General features: G+C 39.1%; 2 protein-coding genes across 6 annotated transcripts in view; one reads left to right on the top strand and one right to left on the bottom strand.

Moving 5' to 3' along the window:
- Positions 1–14,380, top strand: part of LOC123506548 (adenine phosphoribosyltransferase 1-like) — a 45,664-nt gene extending 31,284 nt beyond the window's left edge. Inside the window, exons 1-6 of one of the 4 annotated variants that reach the window (XR_006675463.1) lie at positions 3,876–4,629; positions 6,738–6,818; positions 10,685–10,922; positions 11,862–11,940; positions 12,229–13,170; positions 13,216–14,380. Coding sequence is in view for 3 of the 4 variants with exons in the window: in XM_045258736.1 (XP_045114671.1) it covers positions 6,742–6,818; positions 10,685–10,922; positions 11,862–11,940; positions 12,229–12,365 (531 nt within the window). In the remaining variant the exon portion in view is untranslated. Of the gene's footprint in view, positions 1–2,166; positions 2,382–2,978; positions 3,022–3,875; positions 4,630–4,716; positions 4,736–6,737; positions 6,819–10,684; positions 10,923–11,861; positions 11,941–12,228 lie in introns of those variants that run through there. The other 3 variants (XM_045258736.1, XM_045258737.1, XM_045258735.1) reach the window with 3 other exon arrangements.
- The window catches only part of LOC123506547 (tetraspanin-18-like), a 28,985-nt gene continuing 25,496 nt past the window's right edge, over positions 14,291–17,779 (bottom strand). For both annotated transcript variants that reach the window (XM_045258734.1, XM_045258733.1), the window contains exon 7: positions 14,291–16,389. In XM_045258734.1, the coding sequence (XP_045114669.1) occupies positions 16,186–16,389 (204 nt within the window). In that variant the 3' untranslated portion in view covers positions 14,291–16,185. The remainder of the gene's footprint in view (positions 16,390–17,779) is intronic.

The raw sequence follows: 17,779 nt of genomic DNA, 5'->3' as shown, positions 1-17,779 counted from the left end.
ACACACACACACACACACACACACACACACACACACACACACACACACACACACACACACACACACACACACACACACACACACACACACACACACACACACACACTCTCTCTCTCTCTCTCTCTCTCTCTCTCTCTCTCTCTCTCTCTCTCTCTCTCTCTCTCTCTCTCTCTCTCTCTCTCTCTCTCTCTCTCTCTCTCTCTCTCTCTCTCTCTCTCCAGAGCATTAATTACACTTAATTACACTACAAATCAAACCATTCAGTCGGTTGTAGATTTCAATAATCAGGCGGGTTAACAAAATTTCTTCCTCTTCTCAAAAGAAAACAATAATATTGTTTGTTGCGTTGGGAGGAGTGGAGCGGGACGGGGAACAGGGAGTGTTGTGTGTAGTATTCCGTTAATCCATTTGGAATACCTTTGTCTTCAGAGGACAAGTGTATGTAATTGTTATCCCACCACATGTCTTCTCGGATGGCGATAATTTAATTCTTTATTGGTTTAATTTTCTTTTATAAATTTTAAGTTATTAAAAAGTAGGCGTCTAGACTCCAGCTTCCACAAAGTAACTGTTTCGGCATAAAATTGCCTCAGGATTGTGTGGAAAGCAAACAAAGTTGCCCCAAAACCAGCTCCAGCCATGACCGACAGATTTGGCCGCTCCTCTCCCGGTACAGAGCGGCCGGTGAGGAGGAAGGGTCCCCATTGGCCCGGCGTAGTGGGACATAAACAAGCCGGAACAGGGCAAGAATGGCTCTCACGACACTGGCCTCCATCGTCCTGAAGCACACCAGGGCCTTCCTCTATGACAGGTGAACTTACCAGAACCTGATCAGCTGATCCTCTGTCCCTCACCACACTGTGGCTCCACAGGATGAGACACCAAGGACACAAGCCGCCCAAGTCGCGTATTCTCAGAAGTTTTAGGGTTTTACCTCCTTTACGCTTATAGGGGTTGTGATTTTCAAGACTGTTATGAAAATTATAGAGATGAAAATAAGCTTAAGTTTTGCCTGAATATCTGCCGTGCCTTATAATTCTGTTAAATTCTATTCTTATTCTTTGTGTCCCGTCTCAAGACGGACTGAATATAGATGCTGAAGTGAAATAGGGCGGGTCAGCCACGAAGACTAGTGGGGAGTGTTTGTGGCGACCAGCGTGATGGCCAACAGTTAACAGAGGTGCGGCAGTACAGTATGCATCCACTTTGGTAGTTATTAATTTTGCGAGCTTAGCTACGTGTGTGTGTGTGTGTGTGTGTGTGTGTGTGTGTGTGTGTGTGTGTGTGTGTGTGTGTCTCTCTCTCTCTCTCTCTCTCTCTCTCTCTCTCTCTCTCTCTCTCTCTCTCTCTCTCTCTCTCTCTCTCTCTCTCTCTCTCTCTCTCTCTCTCTCTCTCTCTCTCTCTCTCCATTATTTTCATCCCTACTATTTAGAATACATAATGCGATGAATACAGTGGAACAAGTAATTGAAGGCAAGGCAGTATCATTCCGAAGCACCTAAAGTTCCGAAGCGTGTGACAGTCTTAGTTCGAGCCTTGCCTGATGGAGTGGGGGGGATATTTCGTGTCTCCTCTTCGCTCAGGTAAGATGTGTATGTGTTGCTTCCTTACTGTAGTTTCTCGTTCACTTGTGTTATCTTTTTTATTATCGTAGAGTTCTTGTTCACCTTTAAGTTAGTTGTAAGTTGAATTAGTTTATGAAATCACTGGATTGAAATGTCAGCGAATGAACATAGATCGGTGTGTCCCAACCTGAGGTATTAGCACCCCGGCCCCTGGGAGTGTTGAAATCAATTATAGAGGGTGCTGAGAAGTGATGCACACACCACTTTTTTTTTTTTCCCTAATAACAAGCTACTCGTATTAGTTAGGGATGCTGGATGGTTATTTTTAAGTTCATTAATATTTTCACTTGTATCCTGCCTATGCAAAGATTTAAGATAATGAAATAATTTATTTTCATAGACGCGGAGAAAGCAAGACTTAATTTCTTGGGTAGTATAGTCAGTTGCAAGTGACATATGGATTATTTCTTTCAAGTAAAAAAAAATAATAATCAGATAATCCATGTGGTAGATATGTTCATTTACGTCATTATTTATGTTCATTATTTTAAAGCCTATGTACTTACTTCTGAAGTTGTGTTGTTTTTTTTTTGTGCAACAGATCTGAAACCTCGGGCGAAATGGAAGGAAAGGAAACAGGCTGACTAGCAAACGACCCAACCAGCCAACTCACTTATCCATCCATTGACCTAACCAGCCAGCCAGCCGATTAGCCAGCCAACTAACCAGCCAGTCAGTCTGCCAGCCATGCGTTAGGAGAGGGAAGGAGAAGAGGTTTTGCACGAGGAAGAGCATTCTCCAGGATGAGTGAGGGAAGTAAGAGTATTGAAGGTTTAGTGCTTGTTTTGTCTTCTACGTTTTAGGTGGAATTATTCATGGTACAATAAAAGTTATTGTACCATGGTATTATTGCAGTTTCAGCCAATACACCATACGTAACTATACACACTCTCACGGTCTACATCACACTTCTACGAGCATTTCTAACCCCATTTTACCCTATCGGAAATTAGTAATAACCTCAGCACAAGCCTTCAAATGTGCGGTGTTCGGCAGTTTTCTCTTAAGTCCAGCAAGCTGCGGCGAGGCACGGAGTTCCATCACACTCGGAAATGAGCAGTACACTGACTTGTATTTGTTTCTAGCTGGGGTTTGTGGGTAACTGCTGAATAGGATTCTTATTGTGTCTATAGTTCTTTTGTCCAATGACGTGCCACCACCTCTTAACACCACGAGCTGCGCCAATGGGAATTTGCTATAATTATGTATTCGTAGGCGGGGCACAGCTGGGCAGACAGGTGGACAGAGACATCTGTGTGCGCAGTTCAGCCATGGCCACCAGTGACACTAGTTGTAAAGGTTGTGAATTTGATTACTGGGAAATCATCGCTCCTGCGATGCAAGTCAGTGTACAATCGAGAAGAGGACCAGCCAGGACCTTCATCCTTTCGTTAAGGTATTGTGAAGAGGGGTATTGGTAGAGGTAGGGCATATTGTGTGAAGCTATAAGAGAACCGGTGTGGGGGGAGGGAAACTGCCCCAAAGCAAGGGGCGTCCGGGGGGCTGCGCCCCCCCGGTTAGGTTAGGTTTGTTAGGGTTAGGTTAGTGTTGTAGGGGAGTGTCGGGGGGAGGCGCAACCCCCCTCCCGTCTAAGTTAGGTTAGGTTTGTTAGGGTTAGGTTAGTGCTGTAGGGGGGGGGAACGCAGACCCCCGGCTAGGTTAGGTTTGTTAGGGTTAGGTTAGTGTTATAGGGGAGATCAGCCCCCCCCCGGTTAGGTTAGGTTACATTACGTTAGATTTTTGTCCTTAGATTTTTTGTATCGTTAGGTTAGGTTAGGTTAGGTTAGGTCAGGATAGTTTAGGGGGTCCGGGAGCGCATCCCCCCGGCTAGCAGGTTATTATGTTAAGTTAGGATAATTTCAGTGAAAAGTAGTCATGAATTTTGTGATTTTCCCCTTTTCTCTTAAAAATGGGTATTTTTCCTTAGATTTTTCGGACCCCCGAAATTGCCTCATTTTTGCTTTCCCCACCCAAAAAAACCCGCTTTCCCAGGAGGTCCCCAAGCTTGTTAGACTTAGGGAAAAAGAAATTTAAGACAGGGTGTATTGGCTCAAACTACAAATTTACCTTTTAGGTTTATCCCGTCAGGAACTGCGCATAAATAGGATTTCATGCAGTCAGTTGTTAGGTTAGTGGTTGAAACCCGATATAGTGTTATATTCGTTAATAACGAGAGAGAGAGAGAGAGAGAGAGAGTTGGGGGTGGGGATAGGAAGTGAAGGTGCGAGAAACGAAATTTGAGGGAAGGATTTTTATTCAAGCAAGATAATGGTAGTAAATAAACTCGTTCCTACTATTATATCCGCTCTTATTTAACAGTCACCTTGCATTTATTCCACATTCTTTGCACCTTCTGCTCCCACACTTGATTAAATAGTTCAGTCACCCTGTGAATCACAACTTCCCATCCATTTTTGCAAGTACGGTATTTCACATGGTCTTGCTGCCTTCCCATTCTTCTGCCTTTTCACACATTTCTCCACCTTCCTGTTGATTCTTTCATTCAACTCATTAGAATCCTTTCATCTCCAATATCACACACACACTTCTCTCATATCTAGTACCTTGCCTGTGCCTCCAATCTCTTCCCAAAACTCTTGTATCATCCTTCTTATTTTTCCCTACCTGTCACCACTTTCCCATTCATCTTCAGGCTCTCCACATTGTCAGGTTACCTATCCCCTCACCACGCAGGAATATATATCATTCACTACCACTTACCCTATCTTTCTCTCAATGACTGAATCAAGCTTCACTCACAACTATCCTCGTCTCTTAGCATTCATTATCTTTCTCACGATCTGCTGATTCATTTAACGTTGGCCGGCATACATTGACTGATAACTAGATCAGCACGGCGCCAATAAGTGGGTCACATCTTTGAACCAGTGACGCCTGAGATCGCTTCCTAGATTCTACAGTCAGAACTTTAGACAGACTATTACACCTTTACAAGTTTACAACAGCGCTCCGGTGGTCTCCGCGTCCCTAACAATAACAATATGTAAGTTTACCACGGTTTGCAGTACTTTTGGGACATCTCAATCGTACTGTGGGATATCACTAATGCCATGGCTAGTTTGAGATTGTCATTGAAATACTGAGATCAGGTGAGCTATGGCAACCTGTCCCTGTCTAGTTCATTGCATGCTTGACAAAAACATAATAGTGACCTGTGTTCCGCTTTAAACTGTTCCGTAGGTTTTCTTCTCATTATTATTGCTTCAAAATACCTTTTACCAATAGATACTGGAATGAAGTACAACATGGCAGGAGGTACCCCCTTATGTAATACATTAACTTGTTAACTTAAGGGAAATTTAGTCATACACCATACTCTCATTTCAGTATGAAACTATTTTTTTTTTTTCTGTTAGTTTTCGACCTGTTTTGAATGAATCTGCACTTCGTTTCCGTCGCAAATCAGTATAGTTTCTTAGATATCCTCTCCCCTTCCCTTTCCTCCCAAAAAAAACACGGTCTATCCTCTCATAAAGTATTGTATTGCAATGAAAATGAAAAACTATTAATACAAAACAGACCGAAATATACCTGAAGAAAATAGTTTTATCACAAAGTACCACAAAAGTAACAGTCCAAAATTTTGAGTGCTACTGCTGAGAAGAGTACTTGCTGCCACTGCTGGTCACCGCTGGCTATGCCAACCTATTGAAACTTATCTATTTAACCAAAAAAACCCTAACCTAACCTAGCTAACTTATCCTAGTTGAGATGACATTTACTGCTGATACGTCTTCCTCAGAACAAATTTACTTTTATCTAACGCAGTCAAACTGATCTAACCAAAGCAAACTAGCCTAACTTGATGAGCCATGCTGAGAAATTCATATGAAGGTGTTACCTTATTTCTCTTCGTGAAATCTGGCAATACAATGAAAATAATTGAGGTAACACTTCACCGACAGACATCTTCCATTGATTGATTCAAATTGAGTTGCTTCTCTCCACAAACTGCTCTGATTGGCTAGTTTTATTAGGTATTATTTTTGTTGGTCAGTGGTCGGGTGCTCAAACAATAGAACTAATTACCGTTATTGATTTAACAAGCGCACACAAACAGTGTCTGTCAACAGTGTCTGTCAGTCCATTACATGCGTGGGTGTCAGCATGTTAGCTCCTTCCCCCCAAAATGGTAAATCTTGAAAATTGTTGTCAACATTGGAAACAGTTTGTAGTGGATATGTGGGGTGTTCAAATTACTTGAAATGAGAAGGATAAGAAAAGCCATTTTGATTATGGTGTAATACTGTAATATTACCAAAATCCTTTTACCACTCAGGTACTGGGATGAAGTATACCACAGCAGGATGTACCCATTACATAATGCAATAACTCGTTTATCATTAACTTAGTACAATCAAGTTAAACATCTAGCTATACTGATTTTCCCTGGAATGATGAAATGATTACTGTCAGAGACCAATTTCTGTGTGCTGAGCACATAACAGAGGTGATAATGTATGGCATAAAGGCATACATTCCTCGCTCTTTTTCTCAACCTAAACCTTCCAAACTTTGGTTTAACACAGCCTGTTCTCGCACTATACATGATACAGAAGTCGCCCACAAAGGGCGAATCTCGTGCATCCTGATGGCATCAACGCCATAAAATGTCTAAAGCTGAGCTCTCTCTCAAATCTTTGATAATAACTATACTTTGAATGATTCTGGGCTTGTCCCTCCCTCTCTTCCTCCCTGTATTTCATGCCTTCGATTAGAATTCTTCGCAATGGTGTTTTCTAAGCCCTAGCTTGCCTAAACCCTTGTAAGGCTTATGGAGTCCCTCCTATTGTACTCAAAAACTGTGCCTCAGTGCATGCACCTTGCCTGGCCAAATTCTTCCAACTGTCTATTTACTTCTATCTTTACTTCTTGCTGGAGTTTAGCTTACATTCAGTCTGTTCCTAAAAAGTGTGACTGTTCTAATTCCTCCAACTACCACCCTATAGCTTTAATCTCTTGCTAGTTTAAAACTTTTAATCTGTCCTCATTAGGAAGATTGTTAAACATTATCACTTCACAACCATTTATTGTAAGTACGTAGTACCTTTGATATCCAAGGATATTACTAAACTTTTGGTTTTCTTCCAGCACAATGGACACACGGATAAAGAAAATTGCTGACACCGTTTCAGCATATCCGGACTTCCCTAAACCTGGAATAGTATTTCGGTAAGGCCTTCAGCAGTGTATCTATTAAGTGATAGGGCTAACCTAACTTCGCTAAATTGTACCTTGATAGAAACTAGAAAGCCAAGAGTGTGGTTAGTCATCACCACTGATGTCACCAATTGTTCAACATAAGATTAATTTGGGCAAAGGTTTGTACAAACATAAGTGTACATTCAAGTTGACTTGCTTATTAAGTTGCACAATAAAGCTCAGTACCAAATTTGCATCTACTGCATTCGTAGAGACTGAAAGGGTGTTGGTTTGTTGGTGAAGGAGGTACGAGGAGCATAGGTGTGGAAGAGAGGGACACAAATATGGATGTGGAAAAGGAGAAGACAGGCCTGCAGTACATATCAGAGGCCTCTATAGCTAATGACAGCTGCCATGGAAAAATAAGTAGATAAGTAAAAGATATCACTTTTGTTAGAAATATATTTAAGAAGACTTAGAATTCAATCCTAAGATTGCATCTAAGTCTCAGATGATGATCTTGGACTGTGTCGCAGTAAAAGGCGTAAAATTTGGACGTCCCCTCAGAGTGTGTTGCAGACTAACTGGTAACATGTCAAGATAGTGCTAAACATAGCAGCTGTACATGTATATATAACATAATTTTATGCTCCATAAATCATCCAAAAAATTAAGTTTCTCGTGAAAAATGAAACTTGCGATTTTCATTAAGAATATAACATATCAATACATATTTAGTGTGTTGTTGGCAAAATGCCTCATTGAAAATCAAAACAGAAAGGTTAAGCATGGTGGCAGAAAAGCAAGACATTCATCCTCTCCTGGAAAAGGAAGGAGAATTTGGATGTGGAGACGTTACTTAGCCCAGCTATGTAGGAAAGAGCAGACTTTGCAATGCTAGGCATCATAGCTAAAATAAAAAGTGAAGTGTGGCAGTGAATATCCCAGTGGTCAGCAGTCAATAAAAGACTGCCAGAAGTGGTAGGTTATTCAGACTGTAGGAAAGAGTACTGTGCATAAAAACATGCCCATGCTGCAGCAGTTACGAAAGTTTGACCACCTTTTCCTTGTTGATGGTCACGTGGTAGAGGCACCCACCTGTGTGATTGCGTTGGGAGGTTAGCCTTGGCAAGGCTATTATAGTTAGGCTTGATTTGTTTAGCTAAGATATTTAAAGAAATAAATACTTTTTATATAAATACTTTTAAATGTAAATGTATATCCTCACTTCTCTCCTCTCTTATCTCCTTTTTTATCTCATCACTTCTCTCTTCTCTCATCTCTTTTTCTTTCTTCTTATCCTCTCTTCTTTCCTCTTCCTTCTCTCTTCCCTCCACATTTGGATACTGTTGGAAGGACTGAAGTTCTTACTTGAAGTATAGGTCACTATATTTATTTAGTGCAGACCTCAATGCAGCTTGTTGGGGGTGTGGATCTAGTTTTTCAACATGAAACAAAAAATGTCCTTTTAGTTGCCAGTCCCCTTGCAGTCTGAAAGAGCTAGGCAAAAGAAAGAGATAAATGTCTTAAAATTTTCCTCTTAAATAAGCTTAAGTCATAGAAAGTTGGAAATACAGAAGTAGGTAGGGAGTTTGAGTTTACCAGAGAAAGGTATGAATAATTGAGAATTCTGGTTGACTCTTGCATTAGAGAGTTAGGCAGACTAGGGATGAGAGGAAGAATAAAATCTTGTGCAGTGAGGATGCAGGAGGAGGAGAGGCATGCAGTTAATAAGATCAGAAGAGCAGTTAGCAAGAGATGCAGCATTTCAGCAGTGAGGAAGAAGCTGAAGACAGTCAGTCAGAGGAGAGGAGTTGATAAGATCTGTAGCAATAGATAGTTGCAGAGAGAAGGATAGAAACTGTAGGAGGGTAGTTTTGAGATCAAAGCTTTGTGCCAGACTTTATCAAAAGCTTTCGATATGTCAAAGGTAACAGCAAAAGTTTCACCAAAATCTTTAAAGGAGGATGACAGACTCAGTAAGGAAAGCCATAGATCACCAGTAGAGTGGCCTTGATGAAGCTATACTAGCAATCAGATAGAAGTTGTGAAATGGCAGATGTGTAAGAATGTTCATATAGAGGATAGATTCAAAGAATTTAAGACAAGCAAGAGATTAAAGCTATAGGGATAAATTTCCAGCAAGAAGGAAGGTTAAAAGTTGATAGACAAAGTTGGAAGAGTTTGGAAAGACAAAGTTGGAAGAGCTTGGCCAGGCAAGGTACAAGAATAGGAGGAACCCCGTCAGGTCCATAATCCTTTTGAAGGCATGAAATAGACAGAGGGAGGAGGAGAAGGAGGGACAAGGACAAGCCTAGGATCATCCAAAGTAGAATTATTAGCAATAATTTGAGAGAAGAGTTCATCTTTAGAGGTAGATATGATGGCAGTGGTGCCATCAGGATGAAATAAAGAAGGGCAAGATGAAGTAGTAAAGTTATTGGTAATGTTTTTAGCCAGATGCCAGAAGTCTCAAGGGAGTTGGATTTTGAAAGATTTCTACATTTTCTTTTAATGGAGGAGTGTTTGGCAAGTTGAACACATTAGGCATGATTCTTAGCAAAAATATAAAATGCAGGTGATGGAAGGCTGGAGTACCTCTTATGGGCAACCTCACTATCATGTATAGCACAAGAACATGCTGTGCTATGTTAAACCAAGATTTAGAAGGTTTAAATTGAGAAAAAGAATGAGGAATGTATGCCTCCATGTCAGATACAATCATCTCCATGATGCATTCAGCACACAGAGGTGGGTCTCTGACATGGAAACCATAATCATTCCAGGAAAATCAGTGTAGTACCTACCTCCTCAGGTCCCAAAAACTGGCAGAGGCAAAACGCCAGAGGCACCTCCACGTAGGGGAAACCTGAGGAGGATTTTAGTAATAGGACAAGATACAAATATGAGATTATAATCAGTCCTGAGCTTAATAGAGAAGATAGGGTAACAACATGAGCAGAAGGATTAGAGGTAAAATATGTTGGATGTATCTCCAAGACCGTCAGGAATACGAGTAGGGTGTTGCACCAGTTGCTTTAGGTCATGGAGGACAACGAAGTTGAAGGCTAATTCACCAGGATGGTCAGTGAAGGAAGAGGAAAACCAAAGCTGGTGGTGAACATTGAAATCTCCAAGGATGGAAATCTCCACAAAGGGATAGAGAGACAATGTGTTTCACTTTAGAAGTTAAATAGTCAAAGAATTTCTTAATAGTCAGAGGAGTTAGGGGAGAGGTAGACAGCTCAGATAAATTTACTTAGAGTCACTTTTGAGTCAAAGCCAGATGGTGCAAAACTTGAAAGATTCAAGAATGTGGGCACGAGAGCAAGTCAAGTTTCCAGGCTTGGAGTGAATATGTAGATAGAGGAAGTAGGGAACAGAAGGGGCTACTGTCAGTTGCCTCAGACACCTGTTTTTCAGTGAGGAAAAGGTGGTGAGATTTAGTAGAGGAGAGGTACATCAATAACTTGTTCCTCATCCTCAGCTAATATACCTGTTCCTGTCCTTGCATATGTTGTGCAGTGATCCAGCACACATATGCTGAGAACTTTCATTTGGATTTCACTGTGGAATACATGAAGTTGCCTCTTCCACTGTCTGATCCCTCACTCCACCACACACTTTGTCCTCTTGTGAGCTCTATAATAAATAACATGTATTATATATTGGATATATATAACAGCTATCCAACATTTATTACCCATACTACTGTTATGGATTCATTATTTAGACGTCGAGGAAACTCTCTCCACTGTTAGATACAATTCATAAATATATAGGCATGGTAATTGTGTAAAAGTTGTCAATGGAGCACTGAGGAAGAAAATTCTGAAACTACCCAATCATTTAACTTGCTTGTTTGATAATCCAACAAATCTTACCTTCTCACACAGAGATATATTTCCCATCTTAGCCAATCCTGCCGTCTTCAGTGACCTCATAAATGTGATGGTGGAGCGTGTTCATGCAAGCTGTCCAACTCCTGATGTAGTGGTTGGGTTAGAGTCTCGAGGTTTTCTTTTTGGCACCCCGCTGGCCTTGGCCCTGAAGGTGCCTTTTGTCCCAGTGCGCAAGAAGGGCAAGTTACCAGGAGAAGTAAAGCAAGTGTCCTTCACCTTGGAATATGGAACAGTAAGAATTACAGCTGACGATAATACTTGATATTTATATACGACTTTTTAATGTAGATGGGGAACTGGCCAAGAGCAACATGAATTGCCCACTGCAGTGCCAGTCTCCAAGCAAGATTAAAGAGTTGGCCAAATGTCTGGGATAAATATCTTGAGATCCCCCTCTTAAATGGGTTCAATTCATAGGAAGGTGAAAATACAGAAACAGGCAGGGAGTTCCAAATTTACTACAGGAAAGGATGAATGATTGAAAATACTTTTTTACTCTTGCATTAGAGAGGTGGACAGAATAGATATGAGAAAGAGAAGAAAGTTATTAACTTTCATTATTAAGATGAAGAGAACAGGGATGAGATTAAACATGGTCTTTAGTGCAGCAAGGCCATGTAATGAGGATGTTGGCATGCATTTAACAATTTTGAAAGAATTAATATAGAGATAATGACAGGATATAGTAAGAGATGTAACATTCTAATGGTGAGTGGAAGAACCAGGACAGTCGGTTATAGAAGGGTTAAGAAGCTTTTGATTCCACTTTTTTAAGGAAGTCTGTTTGTGTTCAATGTCCTCCTAGCACTGGTATTCTTTAGATGGAAAGATAAGACCCTATGTGTATAGAATAATCAACTTAGCAGAAATGTTTAGGCAGAAGCAGTGCAGAAAATTCAAAGAAGTTCTTCCACATAAACATTAAACTTCTGCAATACAATAAATATGTTAAGAGTGAAGATGATGACAAAATTCTCAAAATAGAAATAATTTTAGGGGATGCTGTCAAAGTAGATAAGTAGATAAAGGTTAAAGATGTTTCATGAAATTCTTTGTATAACCTGAATGCAAACCACAATTAATTGCATATGTGACACTACAGTTATGTAGTACACACATAAATAGTACTGGTGGCTTTCATAAAGTCATGTCAACTTTATTTTCATTCCAGGATACTTTTGAAGCACAAGCTGGGAGGATAAAAGAAGGCCAGAATGTACTAATAGTGGATGATCTCCTTGCCACTGGAGGTAAGATTGAATTGTTTTAATTTCTGTAAAAGATAAAATGCATGTTAACTCAAAACAACTTGAATTAAAAACTGGTTTGGTTAATTATTTTGGTGAATTATTTCAGTATATCATTAATATCTGATAATGGGCAAAAAAATCTTAGAAATCTTATTTAGTAAAACAGTGTGTGGGTGTGTACACTTTTCACAGGAAAATGTAATGAAATCTGGTAGATAGTCCCCCTTGATACAGCCAATGTAACACTGATATTAAGTTAATGTTGATAAAAAAAGAAATTTTCCACAGGCTCAATGAAGGCTGCCTGTGAACTGGTAACATCCATGGGTGCTAAAGTGACACTGTGCCTGGTCTGCATTGAGCTGGCCGACTTGAAAGGTCGAGATAAGGTGAAGCATCCTGTTGACACAATTTTACAGTTTTAGCAACTACATTTGAAAATACATTTTCAATATAAATTTACACCACTTAATTCATTATGGATGTTACATTAGCTTCACTATGTATAATAGTGCTTTTAAATCATGACTAACATTATAGACAAGCAGCTTATGAAATGACCATAAATTTCAAACATTGTATGAGTATAGCTTGGAAAAAGAGCCAATGGTTCTCTACCTCGCATGGTGTGCATCATCATTTTTTGAGACATAACCACCTTACATGCCTCATAGTGTCAGCATCTCTGCACTCTTCCTGTGCTTTGCTACATTATTTTGTGACTGTTTGCTGTTGACTTTTTACATTGCTAAAATTTTGGCCCAGATTATATTATAAAGGAAGGTGTTAAAATGACTACTACTATTGAGACAAAGGAAGGGACTATTGAGAAGCATGTACTGCATCATTGTTGTTGTTTTCAATTTATGAACATGATAGAATTTTAAAATTAGAAGTATGTTCATGGAACAGATCTTCTTACGGGGAAAATTGAGTTTGACTTATAAGTAAACTGAACCACAATTGTGTACAATCCATTCCTTTACCAGGAATGGATTGACAATCAAGGACTAACTACTGCACTTGGTTTTGTTGCCACAGTGATTGCTCATAGTTTACTCTTTGGAGCCTCACTTACTACTGCCTTGCCATTCCATTTTTACATTCCAAGTGTGATTTTGAATGCAGTTGTAGTTTTGTGATCCTAGTCTTGTTATATGTTTTGGGCATCAAATTTACCTAGTCTTGTTATATGTTTTGGGCATCAAATTTAATCTTCTGGTTTTTGGGGTACAATTATACCACAGTCGTTGTGGTCATTCTCTGGTTTTTGAGATACAATTATATTATTGTGGTGGTTGTTTATCTTGCTGGGCAGGATACAGTGATTTTTATCTTAATGATTGTGTACATTATTGCTTTCCATTTGTTGACATGCTCAAATAACTATTCTTAAGATAAGCTGGGATACTATTCATATGCTAATGAGCTAGGACAACTGGTCTCGGGTAATTGCCCCCAGACAACAGTCACCAGGACAATTGCCGCCTAGACTATTGCTGCCTTAATACTTCCAAATGTAAGATTTGTACATTGCACACAATAGTGATATCAGAGTTTTATAAACAGGGTTATTAAAATGATAAGATGTGACAAATACTGGTTAGGAAATCCAATACTTTTTTTATTGTAATTTCTTACTAGGTTTATTATCCTCGGCAAAAGATCGACACAATTTCTTTTTGGTGGTTCCTGATCACTCTTAACATGATTGATAATGACCTCATTTAGAGTTTCTTACTTTATTTAATATTAGGAGAAACTTCTAAATGTTTGGATGAAATGTGATGTATTTAATATTAGGAGAAACTTCTAAATGTTTGGATGAAATGTGATGATGTTGGACTGTAGGTGATTATGCCATTCTTCCAAGAGTTGTTCATACAAGGCAAATCCTCTAAGACGCATCATACCTGATACACATGCTGGTGGGGGAACCATGGGAGATCTTCCATTCTGGAGTACTCTTCACTCAAACACATCCTCAAAATATGTAGTTAATATAATAGTCAGCTTCAGAGGGAGATGATCCTGCAGTAGTTTAATTAAATACATTATTGATAATCTTGCGTGGGACAGAGGCCAGAGCAGGGATCATCTGTATCTGCAAGCTAAAGTTTTCATTTGTTTGGTTCAGCTTTTATAAGGCCGTCCTTAATTTTCACTCTTCTAGAAATAGTCTGCTACAGTTGATAAAAAAGCTTCAGGGGGATGGGGTTGGAGGAGGACCTGTTGTCCTAAAGGGTCAATTGTCTGGAGGCAATTGTCCAAGGGCAGTTGTCTGAAGGACAGTTGTCCTGACACTTTTGTTAATGCTTTAGTGACCTGTATATTGGTTTGTTGAACTAAGTAGACTTATACATTTTATTATCCAACATTAATAAAATACAATAGAAGTGTGTAAATGCATATTCTATACATAAAAATATTCCATACATAACATTAGAAGTGTGTAAATGCATATTCTATACATAAAAATATTCCATACATAAAAAAACAAACAAAATATAATAATAAAACAATAGAAGTAAGTGTGTATTCCATACATACATAAAAATATTCCTTACAAAAAACAAATTACATATGATACATATATCACATTTATATACATGTAAATAACTAACTAGATTTAAACATTGCTTGTAAGATGACAAGAATGGAAAAATTTTAACTTTTCTCTACAGGAAATTTAAATCTCTTGCTCCTTGATTATTTTTTGCTTCTGAGGAATGGATTGTGATTATTTTTTGCTTCTGAGAAATGGATTGTGGTGCTCCTTGATTATTTTTTGCTTCTGAGGAATGGATTGTGGTGCTCCTTGATTATTTTTTGCTTCTGAGGAATGGATTGTGGTCATAAGCTAAATACACCAATGCATTATGATCTTTTGTGTGCATTTATCATTATCAACATTATCTAGTGTTGTACTGAAAGCATATATATTCAATACATAGTGATACATAATCTGCACCATGTCCAACATACATTGCATCAAATAACTTCAATGCTATCTGGTTTATAAGTGAAGGCATTCAGCAATGCTATCTGGTTTAAAAGTGAAGGCATTCAGCATATAATTCATGCCAATGAAAATCATAACCATTGCTGCAATTATTATCCATCAAAGAATAGTAGTGATTAGTGGTAGTACCTGGATGAAAATGACACCTGTCTAATGCAGGTGAGAAACTATAGAGTGAAGTAAAATTGATATGCAGATTAGTGTATTTATAGATTAATGATAGCACTCATGTTGCAGAATGTGTGCAACATAACATATATGCAGGAAGGTTAATGTTTCTAGCTGAGTTTTACTTCCAAAATGAAGTGAACTGACTTGACAAAGCATGAATTACATTCTCAAACCTATGGCACCATCAGTGTGGCCTTTGTAGATATATCTAAAGAAATAAGACTCAAGGACTGATTAATGATTATCATAATTCCTCAGTAATGTAATGAGCTACTGTATGTAACTATACCTATAATCTCAGATCCTCTATAAATTAATGTAATGACATGATTATAAGCTAAAATTATATTCTTGTGCACCACTAAAACAACCAGCACAATACTTTCAAAGATCATGAACAATACTGCATACTTACTTTGGCATGTCTTAGTAGGTTACTGTACTAATACATACTCTACTAGATTGATTCACAGAGAGAAATGCATGAAAGTGATGAACACCAAAATTTGCAAGGAAAAGATTGTAATTTTGAATGCAAAAGTTGTAATCCTCAGGAATTTGATTAGCTAAGGGTACTTATGTACATCAAAGGCTTCCTGATATCATGGGAAGCAGTGACTGGGGGGCACTTTATTGAATTGTGTGGATGCTATTCAGCAAAATATGGCCTGGTGGTCATGTGTAAATTGAGTCTCTCACATTCAAGGCCCTAATGATACAAAGTTTCTACTTGTCAAGTGGCTCTACTACATGCTACTCCAGACATCCTATTTATAAACATTTATGAACAAGCAGACCATTCAAAACATGGTATGAGACTTGGAAATGGTATGCCACTATGAACTTGTATGCCTGTACCACCACAGGCTGGGCACACCCCATCTCTGTGACCTCTTCCATCTCTATCTCTTTGGGAAAAATACTAGCCATGAATAACAGAAATAACAATAATTGTACAAGTGGCTCATGTGCAGATCATGGACTTCTGAGGAAGACCCCATTGTTGACTTGCTATCCTTTAAAACACACTACAGGTTTATAGTATTAGGCACTCAGAGAGAGTATGCTCCTTTCTCATTGTGGAGGCGCCGCTTTTCAGAGGTTTTCTTGTAACCTGTCTTGTCCTTGAGTTTATGGATGATGTGGATACAAAGGATAATACTCATGAGCTGCAGACCTCCAAAGACTGCCAGCACAGAGCACCACACTGCCTTATTGTCATCCAGCCAAAATTTTAGTGGAGCCCCACATCCACTCTGAAAACAAAACATATTATATAATAGAAATATGAATAAACCCATTCCTCAAATATATAGATGTTTTGAGTCTGTCTAGAGAAAATATCCAGCTATTATGAATATTTGCAGAACTTGTCTAGAGAAAATATCCAGCTATTATGAATATTTGCAGAACTGGTCATATGACACTAACAAAGCTTGGTAGATGCTGATGGAGGAAGACTCTACTGCACATACATGAGCACCCATTATCCCATGCGACACCTCAGTGACTCACCAGACACATTGAGTGAAGGTGTGCATTGATAATGAGAGCGAGATCATTGAATCTGTATCAAGTTTTGGCACAAACGAACACTCACCGGTAGAAACTATTTGAATGATATAGAAGTCATTACAGGATATACAGTCAACCCTCGGCTATCGCGATTTCGGCTATCGCGTTTTGTTGCTATCGCGCACCCATGAAAAGCTGCTAAAATTTCACTATCGCGACCTCAGATGCCTGCTATCGCGCGCCCCGCCATGACGTCATGGAATATCTGAGCGCTCATTGGCCAAAACCGCCTTCCCGCCAAGATCAATTCAGCTATCGCGTTTTCGGCTATGGCGCAGCTATTTCAACCCCAATTGGGCGCGATAGCCGAGGGTTAAGTGTAGTACAAATGCTTCAAAGTAGACCAAGAGTCTGTCAAGAGTGATATACAGTAAGTCCTCGTTATACGGTACATATGCGTTCCAGAAAACCTTACCACAAATCAAAATTACCGTATACCAAACACATTATAACATATAATAATAACAGAGGATGTGTTCCAACACGTCAAAAATCACCCCTACAGACATGAAAATAGTCATATAAAAAAAATGTAAAGTGCTGGGCAAAAGAAATAAACATTGTTTTTATTTACTTTTATTTACCTTTCACTCGCCACGCCACGTATTTTATTTGATGATGTCCCTCCCAAGGCTAAGGGACAGTTGGGATTTCAGTCCTTACTCATAATATCCACAAAAACATGCGTAAATTTCACTTGTATCAAGGAAGAGACTAGTAATTACCAAACACTTACCGTAAATAGTATCAAGGGTAGTAATTACCAAACACCGGAACTTTGAATTTACCAGATAACGAAGTACCATATAAGGAGGACTTACTATACATTCTAAAAGGCTATCAACAAGACTTATTGCAATGAAAATTAGCAACTGATAGTCCAAAAATTTAGGACAACTACAAATTGTTTTGAAACCTTGAAGGGATGCTGGCAGAAGTGTGTGAGATCCAAAAACCTTGAAGGGATGCTGGCACAAGTGTGTGAGATCCAGAAATGACTAATATGAAGGAGAGTACAGTGCCGTTGTCCTATGTTAGTAGCATTTCAAATCATAAATACAAATAATGGCT

The sequence above is a fragment of the Portunus trituberculatus genome, chromosome 20, assembly GCF_017591435.1.
Source record: "Portunus trituberculatus isolate SZX2019 chromosome 20, ASM1759143v1, whole genome shotgun sequence".
Classification (NCBI taxonomy): Eukaryota; Metazoa; Arthropoda; class Malacostraca; order Decapoda; family Portunidae; genus Portunus; species Portunus trituberculatus.
The sequence above is the reverse complement of the archived record's forward strand: the minus strand, read 5'-3'. Positions and strand labels throughout refer to the sequence as shown.